This window comes from Heterocephalus glaber, unplaced genomic scaffold (assembly GCF_053883595.1).
Source record: "Heterocephalus glaber isolate CG9 unplaced genomic scaffold, H.glaber_assembly_v1.0 deba00000768, whole genome shotgun sequence".
NCBI classification, from domain to species: domain Eukaryota; kingdom Metazoa; phylum Chordata; class Mammalia; order Rodentia; family Bathyergidae; genus Heterocephalus; species Heterocephalus glaber.
Genome location: NW_028258162.1, coordinates 11,841,769 through 11,857,450, shown reverse-complemented (window position 1 = coordinate 11,857,450; position 15,682 = coordinate 11,841,769). Strand labels below are relative to the sequence as shown.

The window sequence follows — 15,682 nt, the reverse complement described above, 5'->3', positions numbered from 1 at the left end:
TTTTAGTTTTTCCCAGGTGGGCTTCAAACTCCTAGGCTCAAGGGATTCTCCTGCCTCAGCCTCCTAAGCAGCTAGGACTACAGGTGTGTGTCACCATGCCTAGCTTGTAATTTTCCCTCTTTTGATAACAGTCTTCCTGACAGATGAGATATGGTAATACATATTTTCATGTGCCTGCTGGTCATTTCTACATCTTCTTTGAAGAAATGTCTATCTGAGTCTTTTGACCATTTTTGAATGGGGCTGTTTACTTTTTGTAATTGTTGAACTCATTTGGGCTGCGTGTGTGTGTGTGCGTGTGTGTGTGTGCGCGTGCACGTGTTTTGTACTAGAGATCAAACCCAGGGGAGCTTTACCACTGAGCTGCATCCCAGCCTATTTTTTAGACAGATTCTCAGTAAGTTGCCCAGGTTGGCCCTGAACTTGTGATCTTCCCCTTTCTGCCTCCCAGCTGCCTGGGGTTACAGGCACGTGTCACTGTGCTTGGCTTCATTTAGGCTTTTTGAAGGAAGAGAAAACACTGTTAGAGGTCATAACTGGGTCTGATCTCCCAGAACAACTGGTAACCGACTCAGTTTTATTCACCAGGGATGAGCACATTCAGTTTCTGCCAAGTTGGGGAAACTGCGTGCGTTAAGTTAGGGGAGAACTGGGCTCTGAATCCAGCACCCTTCATCCTGGAGTTCCTGAAGTGGCTATTTGTTTTCAGCTGATTACACACCCGAGGCTCAGAAAGAGGCATCAGCCACTGGCTGGGAGAGAACAGCCATCCCCATCAGGAGAACAGGCCTGACATGCCACCACCTTCTTTACGCTTTGGCTATTGACTCAGGGCAGGATTCTGCCTCTCAATGGCTATAATCACTGTGCCATTTGGAGAGCCGAGAAGGCTAACCAAAGCCCAGCTGTTCCACAGCTGCCCATCAGCCCTCCACTATTACCTACAGACCATTAAGCTGTCCAAAAGGAAAGCTGCTTCCTCAATTTACATCTCCAAAGGGCCTCGGACTGGAATTTTAAGTCATTATCTGAAAAGTGTACATCCTCCCCAAATGCCCACTTTTGAGTCATTTGTGTTCTTAAATGTGCAGCAAAGGAAACTCTTAATGTGTTTTGGGGGGTGTGTCTAATACGCAAGAGGAAATCACATTTATAGTAGCAGCAAATAAAACTGACCAGTAAAGGAGACACTGAAGGGAGGAATTTTAAAAGCCCAGTGCAGCTAGACGTAATGAGAAAGAGCCATTAGCCTCATTTTACAGCCCCAGAATGACAAGTGGGTAATTGTTGCCAAGATAACGGAACTAGGAGAGAAAGCTTAATTGGGTCAGGATTTGAAAAGATGCATGGCTCCCCACCCCAAATCACCCAAAATGCTTTCTCCTGTTTAGCAGAGGCCAGGGTGCCAAGGAGCTGGGAGGGAAACAGGGCTAGGTCTCTACTAGGCAGGAAGGAGGGTGCCCGGCAGAGCAGCCCGGTGCCCTCTGCAGGCTCGAGCTCCTCAGTCACGCCCCTCAGGGAGTCAGATCTGAGCAGAAATGGCTAAGAGGTCTGCGCACCTGGTCAACAAGAGGACTTTGTCTGATCTTCAATGAAAAAGAATAGGGATTCTTGAATAAGGAGAAATTGCCCGGGATAATTGATCAGCACACTGAATGCAGCCGATTAATAAAAACACCAGCCCAAGCAGAAAACTTACAGATGGGGAACAAAGGGGATCTGAAGCATAAAAAAGAAAATTCGGGGCTGAATGCCGAGTCTGTCTGTGGTTTCAGGCCCGGGAGCAGAGACGGAGCTAAACGGTAACCGTAAATGGCTCGGGGGCCACGGAGGAGAGGAAGAGCTCGAGGGGCCCCCAGTGAGGAGGAGCAGTGGAGGCGGCGCCGGCGAGGAGCGCGTGGGACTCAGCTGCAATCTCCAGCAGGCGGCAGGCACCGCGGCTCACCAAGCGAGCGAGCGGGGAGATCGGCGCCCAAAGACGCCTTCCTTCCGGGACGGCGCGGGGCCTGAGAGCGGGGGTCTGGTGAGGACTCAGCAGGCTCCACCTCGAGCAGGGCATTGGAGACACGCGACACGGGTGGGCTCCCGTCCAAGTGGCTGTGCCAGTGTGGGCCTGGGCAGGGAGTCTGCCCCGGTGGCTTCAGAAGGCAAAATTATGCATCCATCAGAGGCTTCACGGATTCAAATCAGTCCCTAAACAACGAAGGCTCCTATGATAATCTGCTGTTCGTCAACAGCATGGCTCCAAAATGAGCTAAGGAGCAGTCCTCTGCCTGATCTGGGAAATGAAACCCTAGAGCCTTGCTAGGGTCCGGGCCTTATTTAGGGCTAAACCAGACGTCTATTTAGGGTGATGTGTATTAGGGTTCATGGCATCTTCATTTTACATTAAGTGAAGGGTTCGACTTTGATGGGAAAAGTCACTGCCCATTTCTTCCTAAATATACAGGTGATCTAAACACTGGTTTCACATGTCAGCTTATATTTTAGACATGTGCAGATACTCATGGGATTTTAGAATTATGGGATGCCACATTTACAAACTCAGCAACTCCAGGTTGAGTGGGAAGAGATTGTCCACGGTCCGAGGGCCCCTCTCGGCCACTCCATTCAGCCCAGCGGCTGGAGGTTGTGGCCCGAGCTCCCTTCTCCTAACAGGGCAATAAACTCTGCCTCCTGTGGGGATGGTGAGAGAGGAAGCTAAATGACAGAGTGCCCGCAGACAACCAGCCCCAGAGTCCGGAGTCTCCTAGCTTGCCGGGTCCTCTTCCTCTACTGGAATTTAGACAGGAAGTCTGAAAAGCTGCAGTAATTCTTCCAGGCTGTTGTTACTCCTACCCAAATATCTAACTGAACTCAGATTCACACTGCCCAGTGGATCACAGGGTTTTAGAGGCCGCCCTGCTAGGTCGGGAGGATGCCAAGGTGATGGCGATGGTCCCCAAGACCCCTCCCACCTTGCCTCTTCTTACTCTACTGGGGGTTCTGGCCATCCTGGTCCACATGACTTTGCTAAACTTGTTTTTACCTCAAACCCTTTGTGGTTGCTGTTCTACTTTCCTCAAAAACCCTTACCTTGGCTAGTTCTACGGGTCCCTCTCTCATTTGATGTAGGTCTCTGCTTACCTATCACCTGGACAGAGAACCATTTACGAACACCCTGTAGAACAGCCCACTACTTCCCTCCTCTTTACCACAGATGCTATAGCAAGTGTTCCTTGGTTTACTGTCTGCCCCTACTACAACAGAGGACACTGTATGAGGGCAGACTTTATTATAGTACATAACTGACAAATATTTGTTGAACTTTCTGACTACTAGCTGCCTGGGGGAAGACAAAAGCAACCAGAGACTTCAAATAAAGGAAGCAAAAGGGCACCCTGGTTTAGGAATTGCAGCTCCCAACTCTAATGATTTCCCATCAAATACTCTACCTTATAGGCATAAGATCTATCAGTCATCCATGGACTTGAACTTTTGGTATGAACATTCCTTTGTGTGTGGAGTGGAAGGGCGTCTGCGTGTGCGTGTGTGTGTGTGTGTGTGTGTGTGTGTGTATGCGCGTGTATGCAAGCATGTGAAGGATCAATTAAAAGGGATAAGTGGAAATGATTATATAGCAGAGATTTCCAATAATTGGAACTCAAAGCTCAATCGATGCTTGACTTGGAATCTGCTTCTTTCACCCTTCCCCAAGCCTGGAGCCTCCACGCCTACAGTGACTGCGTAACAACAGTGTTCATCTTGTCCTCCCACACACACACTGACTTGCACCCCCATTCACCCTAAGATCTGAAGGGAATGATGGCTTCGTGAGCCTTAGAGAGACTGGCTGACTCAGTTTTTGCTTCTGATCATCAACTAGTCTAAAACAGCATTTTCGGGGTACTTTTTGTTGTTAAGGAGATTTACTTTTAAAGCTAAAACCCTGTCAAAGAGTGAAATGTGCAAACCACTTTCTGAAGCAATTATGACAATTACCTCTCCGGAAAAGTGGGCCAGCACCATGAGGGGCCTCATGGGACACCATCTCGGCTTCCAGGAGATGTAGACCTGAGCTGGGCTTGGTGCACGGAGAGTAGGGTGTGTGTGTCATGGTGATTTGCCCGACAGAGTCTACTGCCTGTTAGGATTGTGGAAAACACGATTCCTACATGATATCATGCTGCTTCACAGAAGCTATTTTTGGAAAAGCTATGTCGCATGAGGAATTAAGAAGAATGTGGAATTAAGCTTATGGGATCAATATTCAAAGGCTTGAGAGCTACAGATGTAAATTCCTGAGCTAGGATCACGACTCCCTGTAAACCTGCTCATCAGGCTAATTTCTCCCAAGCTTTTCTCTCAAGAAAGAGTGTGGGACCAAATGATCTTTAAGATTCCCTGCAGTTCCAAAACTCTGTGATTCTGTATTTTGGAGCAAAGTACCCATAGTCTTGGAACTCTTGTGGCTTAAATACTATCTCTTGTTTATGCTCAGTGATTTATTTACTTCTAATGCTATTCACAGCAATATTAAGTTAGTCTTATTCAAGTTTTACAAGAAAACAGCCTATTGGAACAAACTAAAAAATTTTAATAGCTTGCCTTCCTTACCAGCTATGTAAAGTTCCAGCCTGGTTTGTGTGGTCGGAAAAGAGGTAGGTAGCCCTGTTACGGTGAAGCAGAAACAGTGAAAATTCCCCCAGAAAACAAGAGACGATTCTCCCCTTCCTGATGTGTGACATTTCTGGTTGGATGCCACACACGACAGAATTTCTCAATATCACTTCTATAGATCTGGACCAACCAAGTTATAAACTCAGCGCTCAGAATGTAAGAAAGAACAGTAACTTTACCTGCTTCAGTAGATCAGGAAATTAGGTTAGCACGAGAATAACCAACACAGGGCAAACGAGATTGGAGACAGGACGTTACAGGAGAACCTGGTGCAGCACCACGGGGGCTGCTGTGTCGTCCAACCTCGTGGTGGAAAGGACAGTGTTGGGTACCTGGGAAACCGAGGCTCTAAGTCCGACCCTGCTACCCACTGGCTGCGAACCCCCCCGGGCTTGGCTTCTTCATCCCATAAAGAGAGGTGACTGCTTCTCAAAGGTGCCTAAGATTTCCATGCAGCTGCCTAAGCCCAGGCACTGAGGCCAGGTTTTCCTCAGGCTCTTTCCCCAGAAGTCTTGGACTCTGGAAACATCTCCAAGAACAGGAAGGAAGACATTGCCACAGGCCGGCCTCAGCCTCTGGGTCCCCTCCCCTCATGGGGCCAACACGGGCGCCTCCTGCCTGTGCTTTCCGTAGAAGAAAGACCTCCAAGCAAACCCTGATGTGGCTTACCCCGGAAAAAAGGCATTGAGAAGGGACTTGGTAATCTCGGGTCTTCCACGTATGGAGAGCTGTTCTGGAACAGGTGGGGAGAAGTGGTCGTAAAAGGAAAACAGACCTTAAAGGGGACATATCTGTCATGTCCCCGTGGTCTGAAGCCAGAGCGAGCTGCGCTAAGTGATAAACTGAACACAGTGGGCAGAGGTGGAGAGCCCGAGGGACTAGAGGTGGGGATCGCGTGACTCTTCGACCTGGAGCTTCCAGGGCAGGACTTACTTCTACACTGTCCAGAGTGTTTGAGTTAAGTGTTCAGGGAGACACAGGAGTGTGTTAGAGCCTCCTCTGGCCCAGCCCTCTGAGATGATGAACAGGCTTTCTCTTGGGTTGGAGGAGGAAGTATGATTTAGAATCATCTTCACCGTAAGAAAAAATTCATTGTACAAATTTGATGAGGGAAGATATAAAATGTTCAGCCAGTCAGTGAGTTCTTGTGTACAAAACTTTGACGTAGAATCTTTTAATTTGGTTTCTACAGCAGCGGCCTGAGCAGGGACTTCAATGGTCTGGAGGTCAGGAAACTGATGCTGGCTTTTTCTACCTGGCTAACTTTGGTGATTTCATTTGCACAATACTGACAACAATCTGTTTTACCTGTCTTACAAGGTTGTGAGAATCATGTTTATACACACTGGAAATGTTCTGGAGACTATCAAATAGCAATCACATGTAAGTCAATGCACTTTAGAAGAGAATTCACCTGTCGAAAACGGTAAGCCTAGGGGATTGGAAGTTTGGCTCAGTGGTAGAGTGAGTGCTTGGCATGCACAAGGACCTGAGTTTGATCCTTACTATCACCACTAAAAAAGGAACAATAAGCCCTTAGTTAGAACCAGCTGGTATTTTAGGACAGATTCATAATTCAAATGATCATTCATAACTATGTGCGTTGTGGCAGAGGAAGGAGGATGGGAGTCAAGTGGTTGTATAGCCAAACTGCCCTTCTTTCTCTTAGAAATGAAGTAGACTCCACATTTACAATATCAGGATAAAAAGGCCTAGCAAAAGTATTCGCAAATCACATGGCCTGGCATGCACCACATCAGTTTACATCAAGTACGCGCTGAAAAGCTCGAGTAGGAAGCAGTCATGGCGAACAGAGAGCATGGGACAGCTCGCTGCTGGCCCAACTGCATCTTAACTTGAAGTAGCTGAGAAGCCAGAAGAAAAAGATGCTCAACATAAGATCATCTGAACTGTTTGAGGCTGAAAATAAAGTGATATTTAACTATTTGGGGGTCCAGATATACTTTAAGGAGACAGTAATTGAGGTGAAAAATTATCTCATGAATTTTTCCCCTCGAAGAAGCTAAGAAAAGAAAGTTGTGGTGGGCGGAATAATGGACTCCCCCACTGCTAGAGACGCCACATGCTCATCCTTGAAGGCTGTGGGTATGTTATGTTATATGACAGGTATGATTAGGTTAGAGATACTGAGATGGGAGATGGTCGTGAATTGCTCAAGAAGACCCAGTGTAATCGTAAGGGTCTTCATATGTGAAAAGGGAGGCAGGAGGTCAGAGCCAGGGAAGAAAATGTGGCAGGGCTGCAGGGGCTGACTCTGAGATTGGAGGTGCTCTGCGGCTGGGCTGAAAGTTGGAGGAAGGTGCCACAAGCCAAGAAATACAGGCAGGCTCTGGAAGCTGGAGAAGGGAGGGAGACATACTCCCTGAGAGGCTCCAGGAGGAACACAGCCCTGCCTGCCTCCATTTTAGATTCCTGACCTCCATGTGTGTAAGAGAATGAAACCATGCTGTTGTAAACTATGACGGACAGCTGAGCCAGGCAGAAATGTTACAGGCAGTCAGATAGGGCCAGGTCCTCTAGAAGGTCAGGACAAAGATGAAACACGCCGCAGCAGCGACTGGAGACACATTGTCTAAAAACCAGGCCTTAAGATAAAGACAAGACCTGCACACTTCCTCAGGGAACAAACACTGGGCCTAATGAAGTCTAGATAGACATTGGCCACCCCGGTGGGTGACCAGAGGCCTCTGGACCAGCTACTTCCTAGGAGAGTCTTTGTTCTCTCCATCCATGCTTGCTACGTGAGTGACTCGCCTCCCAACTGGACACCATCACCTGAGTGACTGCACCTGTGACCTTAGTGGATGATCACGGCTGGGGCCCACCTGTACCCATGTGGGTTTCACCCTCTAAACTCCTCTGTAAAGTGGGGTCCCAGGCTGCCCACTCGGGACCCCTCCTGCCCCTCACAAGCTTTCCGATCAATAAGAATCTTCCTACTCTTAACCTCCATCGTTCCTAGGACTCATTCTTCGATTTTTAGAGAACAAGAGCCAGGCATATCATTCAGCTAACAGGTCAGGAGATATAACATTCCATATTTCCTCTCCGGTATTATTTCCTGTAACAAAATTACTAGGTTTGTGATTTGTGGCAATAAAAGGGAAACCAGTAGGTCATTGCAGGCTGCAGTCTTCTGTGTTAAATTTGACCCATCTGGGTTGAGGAGTATTTTAAAACTAACAAAACTCCAAAATGTAACTAAAACAAGATGCTCAAAAAAGATTTTTTCACAGATAATCATTAACTCCCTTTCATTCCATGGCTGTTGCCATAGTAGTGAGCCATGGCCAGTGGTTTCTAACCTGTATCTGCCTTCTGCTTACTTTTTATAAACACGCGGAAATATGCACCCTCCTTGAGACAGGGAACAGGAAGAGCCTGCAGGGAGAGCTGAGATGCACCGTGCTCCCTGCTTCTCCCAGCTGAGGTCTCTTCATGGATCCCTCAGCCTCCCCAGACCCCTTTTTTCCCTCCCCGCCTCGCCTTGCCTTGCCATCAGAGGCTTCCTGGCTTTCTCCGAGTTTATTTTCCAGGCCCTCTGAGGCAGAGATGGTGACGCAGCATTCCTCTGAATTACAGGGCAGGTGACAGGTGTTCAAGACACCTGTCAGGGAACGGCGCCTTGGGTGTATGGCAGGAGGGCCTGGGCCCAAGGTGCTGCAGGATGGCTTGCGGCTCATTGGCTGCTTTGCCCCGGCCTGGGCGCAAAGGCTGGCAAAGCCAGGTAGTGAGGCGAACAGGCCGGGCTACATCTTGCGATGTCTGGGTAGGACTAGGAGGAATGGCACAAGCTCTTTGAAAACCAAGGGAAGAATATCAAGTTCTGTGCCCCAGTGCTCAAGAGGAAGCCCAGAGCTCTTGGCCTCTGCCTGGCCAGTAGCCTGGGGACGTGGGAACACAAATCTGGGCCCAGAGTCCAAGTTCAAAGTTAAAGGGCTCCAGGAACCGGGAGGTGGAGGATTTACCTGGTCATCTGACTGGGCCTTTGATGGGAGGCTGCCAGCCGGAAGTGCGGACTTTCAGCAGGCAGGCTGGTGGGCCCAAGGCTGTCAACCAGAGTCGACGGCCTCGCTGCAGTCTTGCTTCCTCCCACCCACGACGCAGGAGACTTCAGGGCCCGAGGGCCCGAGCTGAGCCCGTTCCGCTCCATGCTGAGGTTTCCAGACAAGGTGGCCCTCCCCCAGCCCTGGGCTGCTCCCTGCTCCCTCTCCCACGGAGTCCCCCGGAAAGGCCCCCGAGGACAGCATCTCCAGCCCCAGGCTTGCCCACGCACAGCCTTGTCTCGGAAAGCAGGGAAACACGTACGTGCTCGGACGTGAAGGCGATGAGCCTGGGCACGGCCGCCATCCCCTTCTCCTTGACCTCCGGGAACATCTTGTAGCGCGCGATCAGCATGGCGTACATGTTGGATATGGCGCCCCCTGGAGGCACAGCAGCGCAGGTTACCTTCTGGCCTGGCACAGCCGCCCTGCTGGCTTCCACTGACTCTAGTCCTCGGGGCGCTGGGGAAATCACACTGGCTGGCCTCAAAGGGAAGCTCAGGCCCAGAGGCTCCACCTGCACAGAGGAGGCACGGCCGGCCGGATGGACGGCCCTGCCCCAGACTCCAGGGGAAGTGCCACTGAAGCAAAAGGTCTGTCAGCTGTGGCAGCGCGTGCCTGTGACCCCAGCGCTCTGGGACGCTGAGGCTCAGGATTGCAAGTTCGAGTCCAGCCAGGACAACTCTCCCCCGCCCCGCCCCCAAGCCTAGGGGGCTCAGTGCACAGGCCCTGGGTTCAGGTCCTATGACCTCAAAAACAAACGACCCCCCAAATTTGCCTTTCCTTCCTAGTTTGTGAGCGTGGCCATTCTTCAGAGACGTGTAAATTCCAGCTCTATCCTGACGGTGATTGGTTGTTTCTTTACATTTCAGTTCCCATAATGTCTTGTGGTTGGATTGGGGTGAATAAGCTGCCATCAGTTAATCAGTAATTTTTATAAAATGAAAGATAAACATCCCAGTCCATTGCATCATACTCTCAAAACATCTGTTCATTCCTCAAAATAATTCTTTCCTCCTAAAGACACCCAGGAAACAGTTGTATTAAACTCTTTGTAATTACAGGAAAACATTCAACTAAGAAAAATTTAAGCCCATGTGGAATTGCTTTTCCTGGGTTATCTTGAGACTGCCTGGGATTTCCTATGGTAAAGTTTGTGGGGTTTGGATTTTAATTGTTTTGGTTTGTTTTTTGCAGTGCTGGAGACCTAAAGGGTGTATGTCTTACAAGTCGGGTCTCACTTGACAAGCGAAGAAAAGTGAGCTTTCGTCAGTTTGTGGGGGAAGCCTAGGGCATTTGCTATCCAGGAAAAAGACAGATTATTATCAGTGCAGATGAGGACAATGGCAGGGAGGTGCAGGCCATGAGCCATACTGAAGGTGCTGAGATACGCCCTGGCCAGCCTTGACGGGGGGGCTCTGGGTCGCCTTTTCTCCTGGTAGTTGGGGGGCAGGAGGGCTCTGTGCCGAGCCCATGTGGGCTTACAACCTTTGCCTCAGGAGCCCTGGGCTCTGATCCAGGCAGGCCACCTGGCACAGAGCAGTTGTCACCCAGATGCCGGCTTCCTCACAGGCAGATGAGGGCAGCCCCTACTCTGTGGACCCCACAAACACAGCACAAGCAGAAGCCAGGCCAAGCTGTTCTGAGCACAGACCACCCTGAGAGGCGGCAACAGGATGCGGGGCAAAGGGTCAGATTTTAAAGAAACTTTCACTGCAGCTCATGGCCTCTGAATCTTCACACTCACTGACATTTTGGGCTATGTAATTCTTATGGGGTGGGTTTACAGGGTGATTGCTATCACCCCTGGCATCTGTCCACTAGTTGCAAGCAGCTCCCCTTCCCAGTGTGACACCCCAAAATGTCTACAGACATTGCCAAGTGTTGGGGGGTCCACAAGACAGCCCCCTTCAGAACTGCAGCTCTCCCTGTTCTTCTTCAAGAGGCTGGGGGAGGAAGGAGGGAGAACAGAAAGGGGAAGACACCCGGGAGAAAGTGCTCCTCCTACTGCAGTTATCCTCCCAGGCCTCTAACCCAGCCATCCTCCAGCAGAGATGTGCAGCCCTGGAAGCAACAGAAGGCTCTGAGCCCCTGGACAAAGGCGAATGCATGCGCTGTGCTACCCAGCACGAGGGCAGAGGAGTAAGCCCTGTAGGCCCCGACTTCTTAGACAGTAAAAGGTCCTGGCTGTGCCGAGCTCCCCCCTTCCCTTAGTCCTTGCCCTTTGGAACCCCCTGAGCAGCAAGGAGTGCTCTGGCTCTCAGATTTGGTGACAGCACAGAAACAGGTCTATTCTAGGTGTCCTAAAGGACTTTGCCTGAAGCATGAAGCCTCTGGACATTACAGATGAGGGTGTAAGTCAAACTGCGCTGAGCTCTGTGTTCACGTCAAAGACCTAACGCTCTGCATTTAGTCTCAGGGAATGAGACTTCTGTCTCACAGGGAGGTGACACCCGGCAAAGCCTCCGTTAGCAAATAACCATGTCAGAAGCCACTTCTCTTCTGCGATGCTGTAAAAAAGCTGGGCAGGAACACATAGGCAGTTGGGTTCTCCACTGCCCCCTCTGCCTCTGGAACTTCTACATTACACCCGAGCCTGCTTCTTGCAGGGAGAGCACATGGGGTTTTAGGCTCCAAAGAAGGAAGTCCCTGATCAAGTGTCAGTCTTCTCTACCTGGTGGCTCCCCGTCGTCCATGAGGGTGCAGGGGAAGCCTTAGGTCCCATCCAGCCTTGCAGAACTGCCAAAGAGGATGCTTCCTCAAGGTGCATGGTTCTGGGGCCGTTCGGGTTAATCAGGCCTGGGCTTACTCATCAGTCAGATTTTTAGTGTCAAAAGGTAAAGCTATTCTCTCTCACTCATGGGAACCATTAAACTAGAGGCCAGATGAGGGGAGCATCTCAGGGGCAGCTCACTCTCACAATCAGCCAGAAGGGCAGGGGAAAGGTAGAAATGATGTTGCTTCCCCAGCCTTACCTAGTTCCTCATAAACAATCCTTCAAGTCATCAATCTCAGGTAATGATGACAAAGCTAAAAACTTAGTCCAAAGGAAAACTAGGTACTAAATTCCTTATGAAATAGAAGCTAGCTTAAGATTCATCACAGCTGGTGTTCAATGACTTAAAAAAAAAAGGCTAATTTTCCTTTCTATTTAATTAACACTTTTTCCTTTACTACCTGAAAAAAACAGTGCAATGTATTTTAAAAAAACATAAAAGAAACAGCAGATCTGAGCTTGCAGGCAAGCATGCTTAATTTACGCCCTGGATTTGAAGCCACTGTCTTTCATTTTCCTTCTCCTCTTCTCTCGCCATCCCCTTGTCTCTGTAGATTTGCTAGCACAGTGGCAGGTGTGGCTCTGGCCTGTCCAGTGGGCTCTCGGCACACTGACAACCCCTTTCCTGACTGGGTTGGGCACTTCTTCCAGCTCAGTGACTCCCCACACCGCCTTTCTACTCCTATTTCTCCTCTGCATCATGCCAGGGTCACAGCCATGAGCCAGGGCTCAGCTTCTTGACCCAGGTTGATTCTCTGGGCTGGGAGAGGTGTAAATAACGGAGTTTAGAGTGGAATGGTGGGTAATAAAAGGCAAGGTGGAAAAGATAAAATGAAATGATAAAGAAGCGAAGGAATAAGAAGTCTGTGGAAGGAATCGTTACTCCCTTTGTGGCTCTAAGAGATTATCTCCCAGGTGCTCTCTGCCCTCGCTAAAGCGAGTATAAATCTGCTTTGTTACTTCATAGACCAGAGTGATGCATATGTTCCTGTTGAGTAGGTCCATCTAGCTGTTACCTTAAACACTGAATGTTTTATTAAATGAGGCTACCCTTTCCTTTCACTCATTCTGGGGAGAATATCGGAGTGAATCCCTTATTAGGAGTCTATATTCCTTTGTTGCACATTATATATATATCGCCTATGTGCAGGATTATGGAAGTACTAAGTAAATACCATTTGTTTACACTCTTCTAGAACACAAATAACTAACGTTGGAGCTTGGGGTGCTTAGAGTGGAGCCATAGTCATGGTCAGGTCCCTTAGCAACACCCATTCTTTGATCAACACACAGCCTATTCGAGCTAATCTGAAATATGGACTAGATATTTAATTTTCTTAGGTTCTTAGGAAGGAATATCATACACATGAAAAACACAGAGAAAAGCTGAAATGTTATTATACCAGGAGAAAAGATCCCATCGCCAGCGCCTCCTGGCCAGCCAACGATTTCTCTCATTTTCTTCAGTGTGACATATTCCAAAAGCACAAACACTGGAGCGATCTCATAGGTGAACCTGCAGTGCAGAAATGGCCACAGCTTATGTATGTAACTCAAAGAAATAATTTGTCATTACAATACCTGTAGAATGATTTCCTTTCTAAAAACTTACGCTCATAGATGTTATGACAACTACATTACACAGAAAGAGATTCCTAAAAGATCTTCCAGAAGGTTTACTCATTTCCCACAGTTAAGAGCTTTAATTATTAGCTTAGTGGTTTATCTTATTCAATAAAGAGCATTCTAGGGTAACCCTATGTAAAAGACAACGTCTGGTTTATTCTCCTTCAGATTATACATCATTACAAATCCAAAATGCCAAAACAGACTCTTTTGTATTTTAAAAATTTTGTATAGTTCAACTGCATCAAAAATACATCAGGCCTACTTTCTATTGAACAAGAGTAAACACTCATAAAATTCTGAAGTTGGCATCACTATTTTAGGAGCTACTTAATTTAAATAGATTTTCACATAAAAGGTAAACATTATGCAATCTTACTAATAATTATCCTGGAATATGCAAAGACACAGTTAGCTACTTACATGTTAGTGTTTGCTGTCGATGTCAGCCAGTCTGCTGCCAATCCAACCATATCCAATCCAGTGGAAAGTTGATTAAAATATCTAGGATGCCCTGAATAAAATGGAACAAGAGAATCAGGACTACATCAATGAAAAATGTGTGCTTCTCACACATATGATTTTCTAGCCAAAGAACCTTGAAAATCGTTCAGGAATAGGAAATGTATATTCAAAAACCAAACATACACAAATGCAGTACATAAGAACACACCCACACGCACAGAGAGCACTACCTCTAACCACAGAGACTGTTTTGGGTTTTAGTATTTTTTTAAAACACACTCTAAAAATCTCCTTTTAAACATGTCCTATAAAATAACCAATTTGGCCTGCAATCTGGACATAGATCTTATCCTACCATGCTTTCAATATATTTGCAAACTAAAATGCTACTGTAACCCAAAACAATTCAAAGACAAGTTACTTGTTTGCATTTGTGCTATTAAAAGTCCTGCTTTGTGCTTTGTCCTGGGAATCAGTCATACCGTGACATCCGCCAGGCATGCCAACATTCATAACACCAGTGACAAATGGCTGATGATGACAAAAGACAGGACAAAAATGAGAAAATAGGACACTCTGCTGAGTGATTTGCCCTGGATTCAAGGTGATCAGAGTATGAAGATGGCATGGACAAAGCTAATTCTTACCCGTTCTTCTCCGTCTGAATATTTGATTATAAACAGCAGAGCTCTCTCACAGTTGAGATTTAAAGGAAAACATGTTACTGTCTTGTCAACAAGATACAGGACTGTATATTCAATGGACTGATCAGTCCATTAGCAAGGCTTATCTAATTAACTTCCGGATTTCTCTAAAATTCTCTGAATGGGCTGACATTCACACACTCCTGGGGCTGCTGTGTAAAATGTGATTATAGGTATCTCATTAGGGTTATGTCTCTTCATCCTGTCTCATAGAAGCCTATCAATAAATCTATGCTTTGCTTAGCAACAGCATTTTTGGAAGATGGGCAGTTATGGAAATAGCATGTGATAAAAAGGTACCTGCCACTTACTGGACTTACTGCAAGGGGGCTGGGACCTGACAGTCTCTCATCCACAGCAGGGCAAGACAAGATAAAGGGAGGCAATGGGGAAGCAGGGAGCAAAGTCAACACAGCCTTATCTTCTAGGCTGGAGTGCTTCTTATCAGCCGGGGCACGTGGCTGGGAGGTGGACACTGGGAGAAAATAGGAGCTGAGAGACAGCACGCTTTTGAGGCGTGAGCTTTGTGCACGTCTTGTCCGTTCTGCCGTATTGTTCTATCACCTCTGGTATGGCCTCACACCAGGGCGCCTACCTTTTCTGCCCTTTTCCTGGCCCTCTGAGGCCGAGTCTATCAGTTTACCCATTTGAGAGCGCACAGCCCTTCTAGGCTGCTGCCACTGCCGCTGCCATCTGGACAATCCCCCATTCCTCTCTGCCTCACTGGCTCATTGTATTAGCGCTCACCCCTGAAATCACAGCCAACTTCTCCCTCCCGCTGCCCCTTCATTTCTGTCCCTAAGCCATTTTTAAAAGTGAGGAAATTAATAAGGATTAACAAATCCGTCCCTTAATCTACTCCCGCATACACGCTCATGCATATTCTGGATGAACTGGTGCCTAAAATCGCAACATTTACTCTATGCAAACTCTGGCACAAAAACCTCTGGCAACCCCTAAGTGTGTACTGTAAGGAGAATTCCAAGGTGTGTGCTGTGTCCCAGGGCACTGACTCTGCCTCATCCTGACCAGCGTTTTGAGTAAACAGTGAGAACAAGTTTGATGCTTCAACGGCTGCCCTCTCGTCTCTCTGTATATATTTGACCTTGGTTTGCTATTTCACCTCAATCTCTCCTGCCTCAAAGCTTTCACTCACTGATAATGGAGTGGAAATGTGGAGGGATATTCGGCAGGTCAGAATAGCATCCCCTCTGCTGGGGCCGAAACATTCCCCTCCTTACATTTGCTCTTGACCGGTGGCCCCTCAGGCTGCCTCCCAGTGCTGTCGGCAAATGTAGGGCCACAGAGCTCCAGCTGGGAGCTGTCCCAGCAGCCCGGCACCCTGGGCAGTGCAGCGAAGGAGAAGGCTGGCTATGCCGGCCCGCAAA

The 15,682-nt window shown here is 48.1% G+C and overlaps 1 protein-coding gene across 4 annotated transcripts in view; it reads right to left on the bottom strand.

Annotated features, from left to right (window-relative positions):
• The window catches only part of Gad2 (glutamate decarboxylase 2), a 71,207-nt gene that overhangs the window by 51,495 nt on the left and 4,030 nt on the right, over window positions 1–15,682 (bottom strand). For all 4 annotated transcript variants that reach the window (XM_087207157.1, XM_087207156.1, XM_087207154.1 and 1 more), the window contains 3 exons: window positions 13,549–13,639; window positions 12,903–13,015; window positions 8,989–9,104 (listed from right to left, as the gene is read on the bottom strand). In XM_087207157.1, coding sequence (XP_087063283.1) covers window positions 8,989–9,104; window positions 12,903–13,015; window positions 13,549–13,639 — 320 coding nt within the window. The remainder of the gene's footprint in view (window positions 1–8,988; window positions 9,105–12,902; window positions 13,016–13,548; window positions 13,640–15,682) is intronic.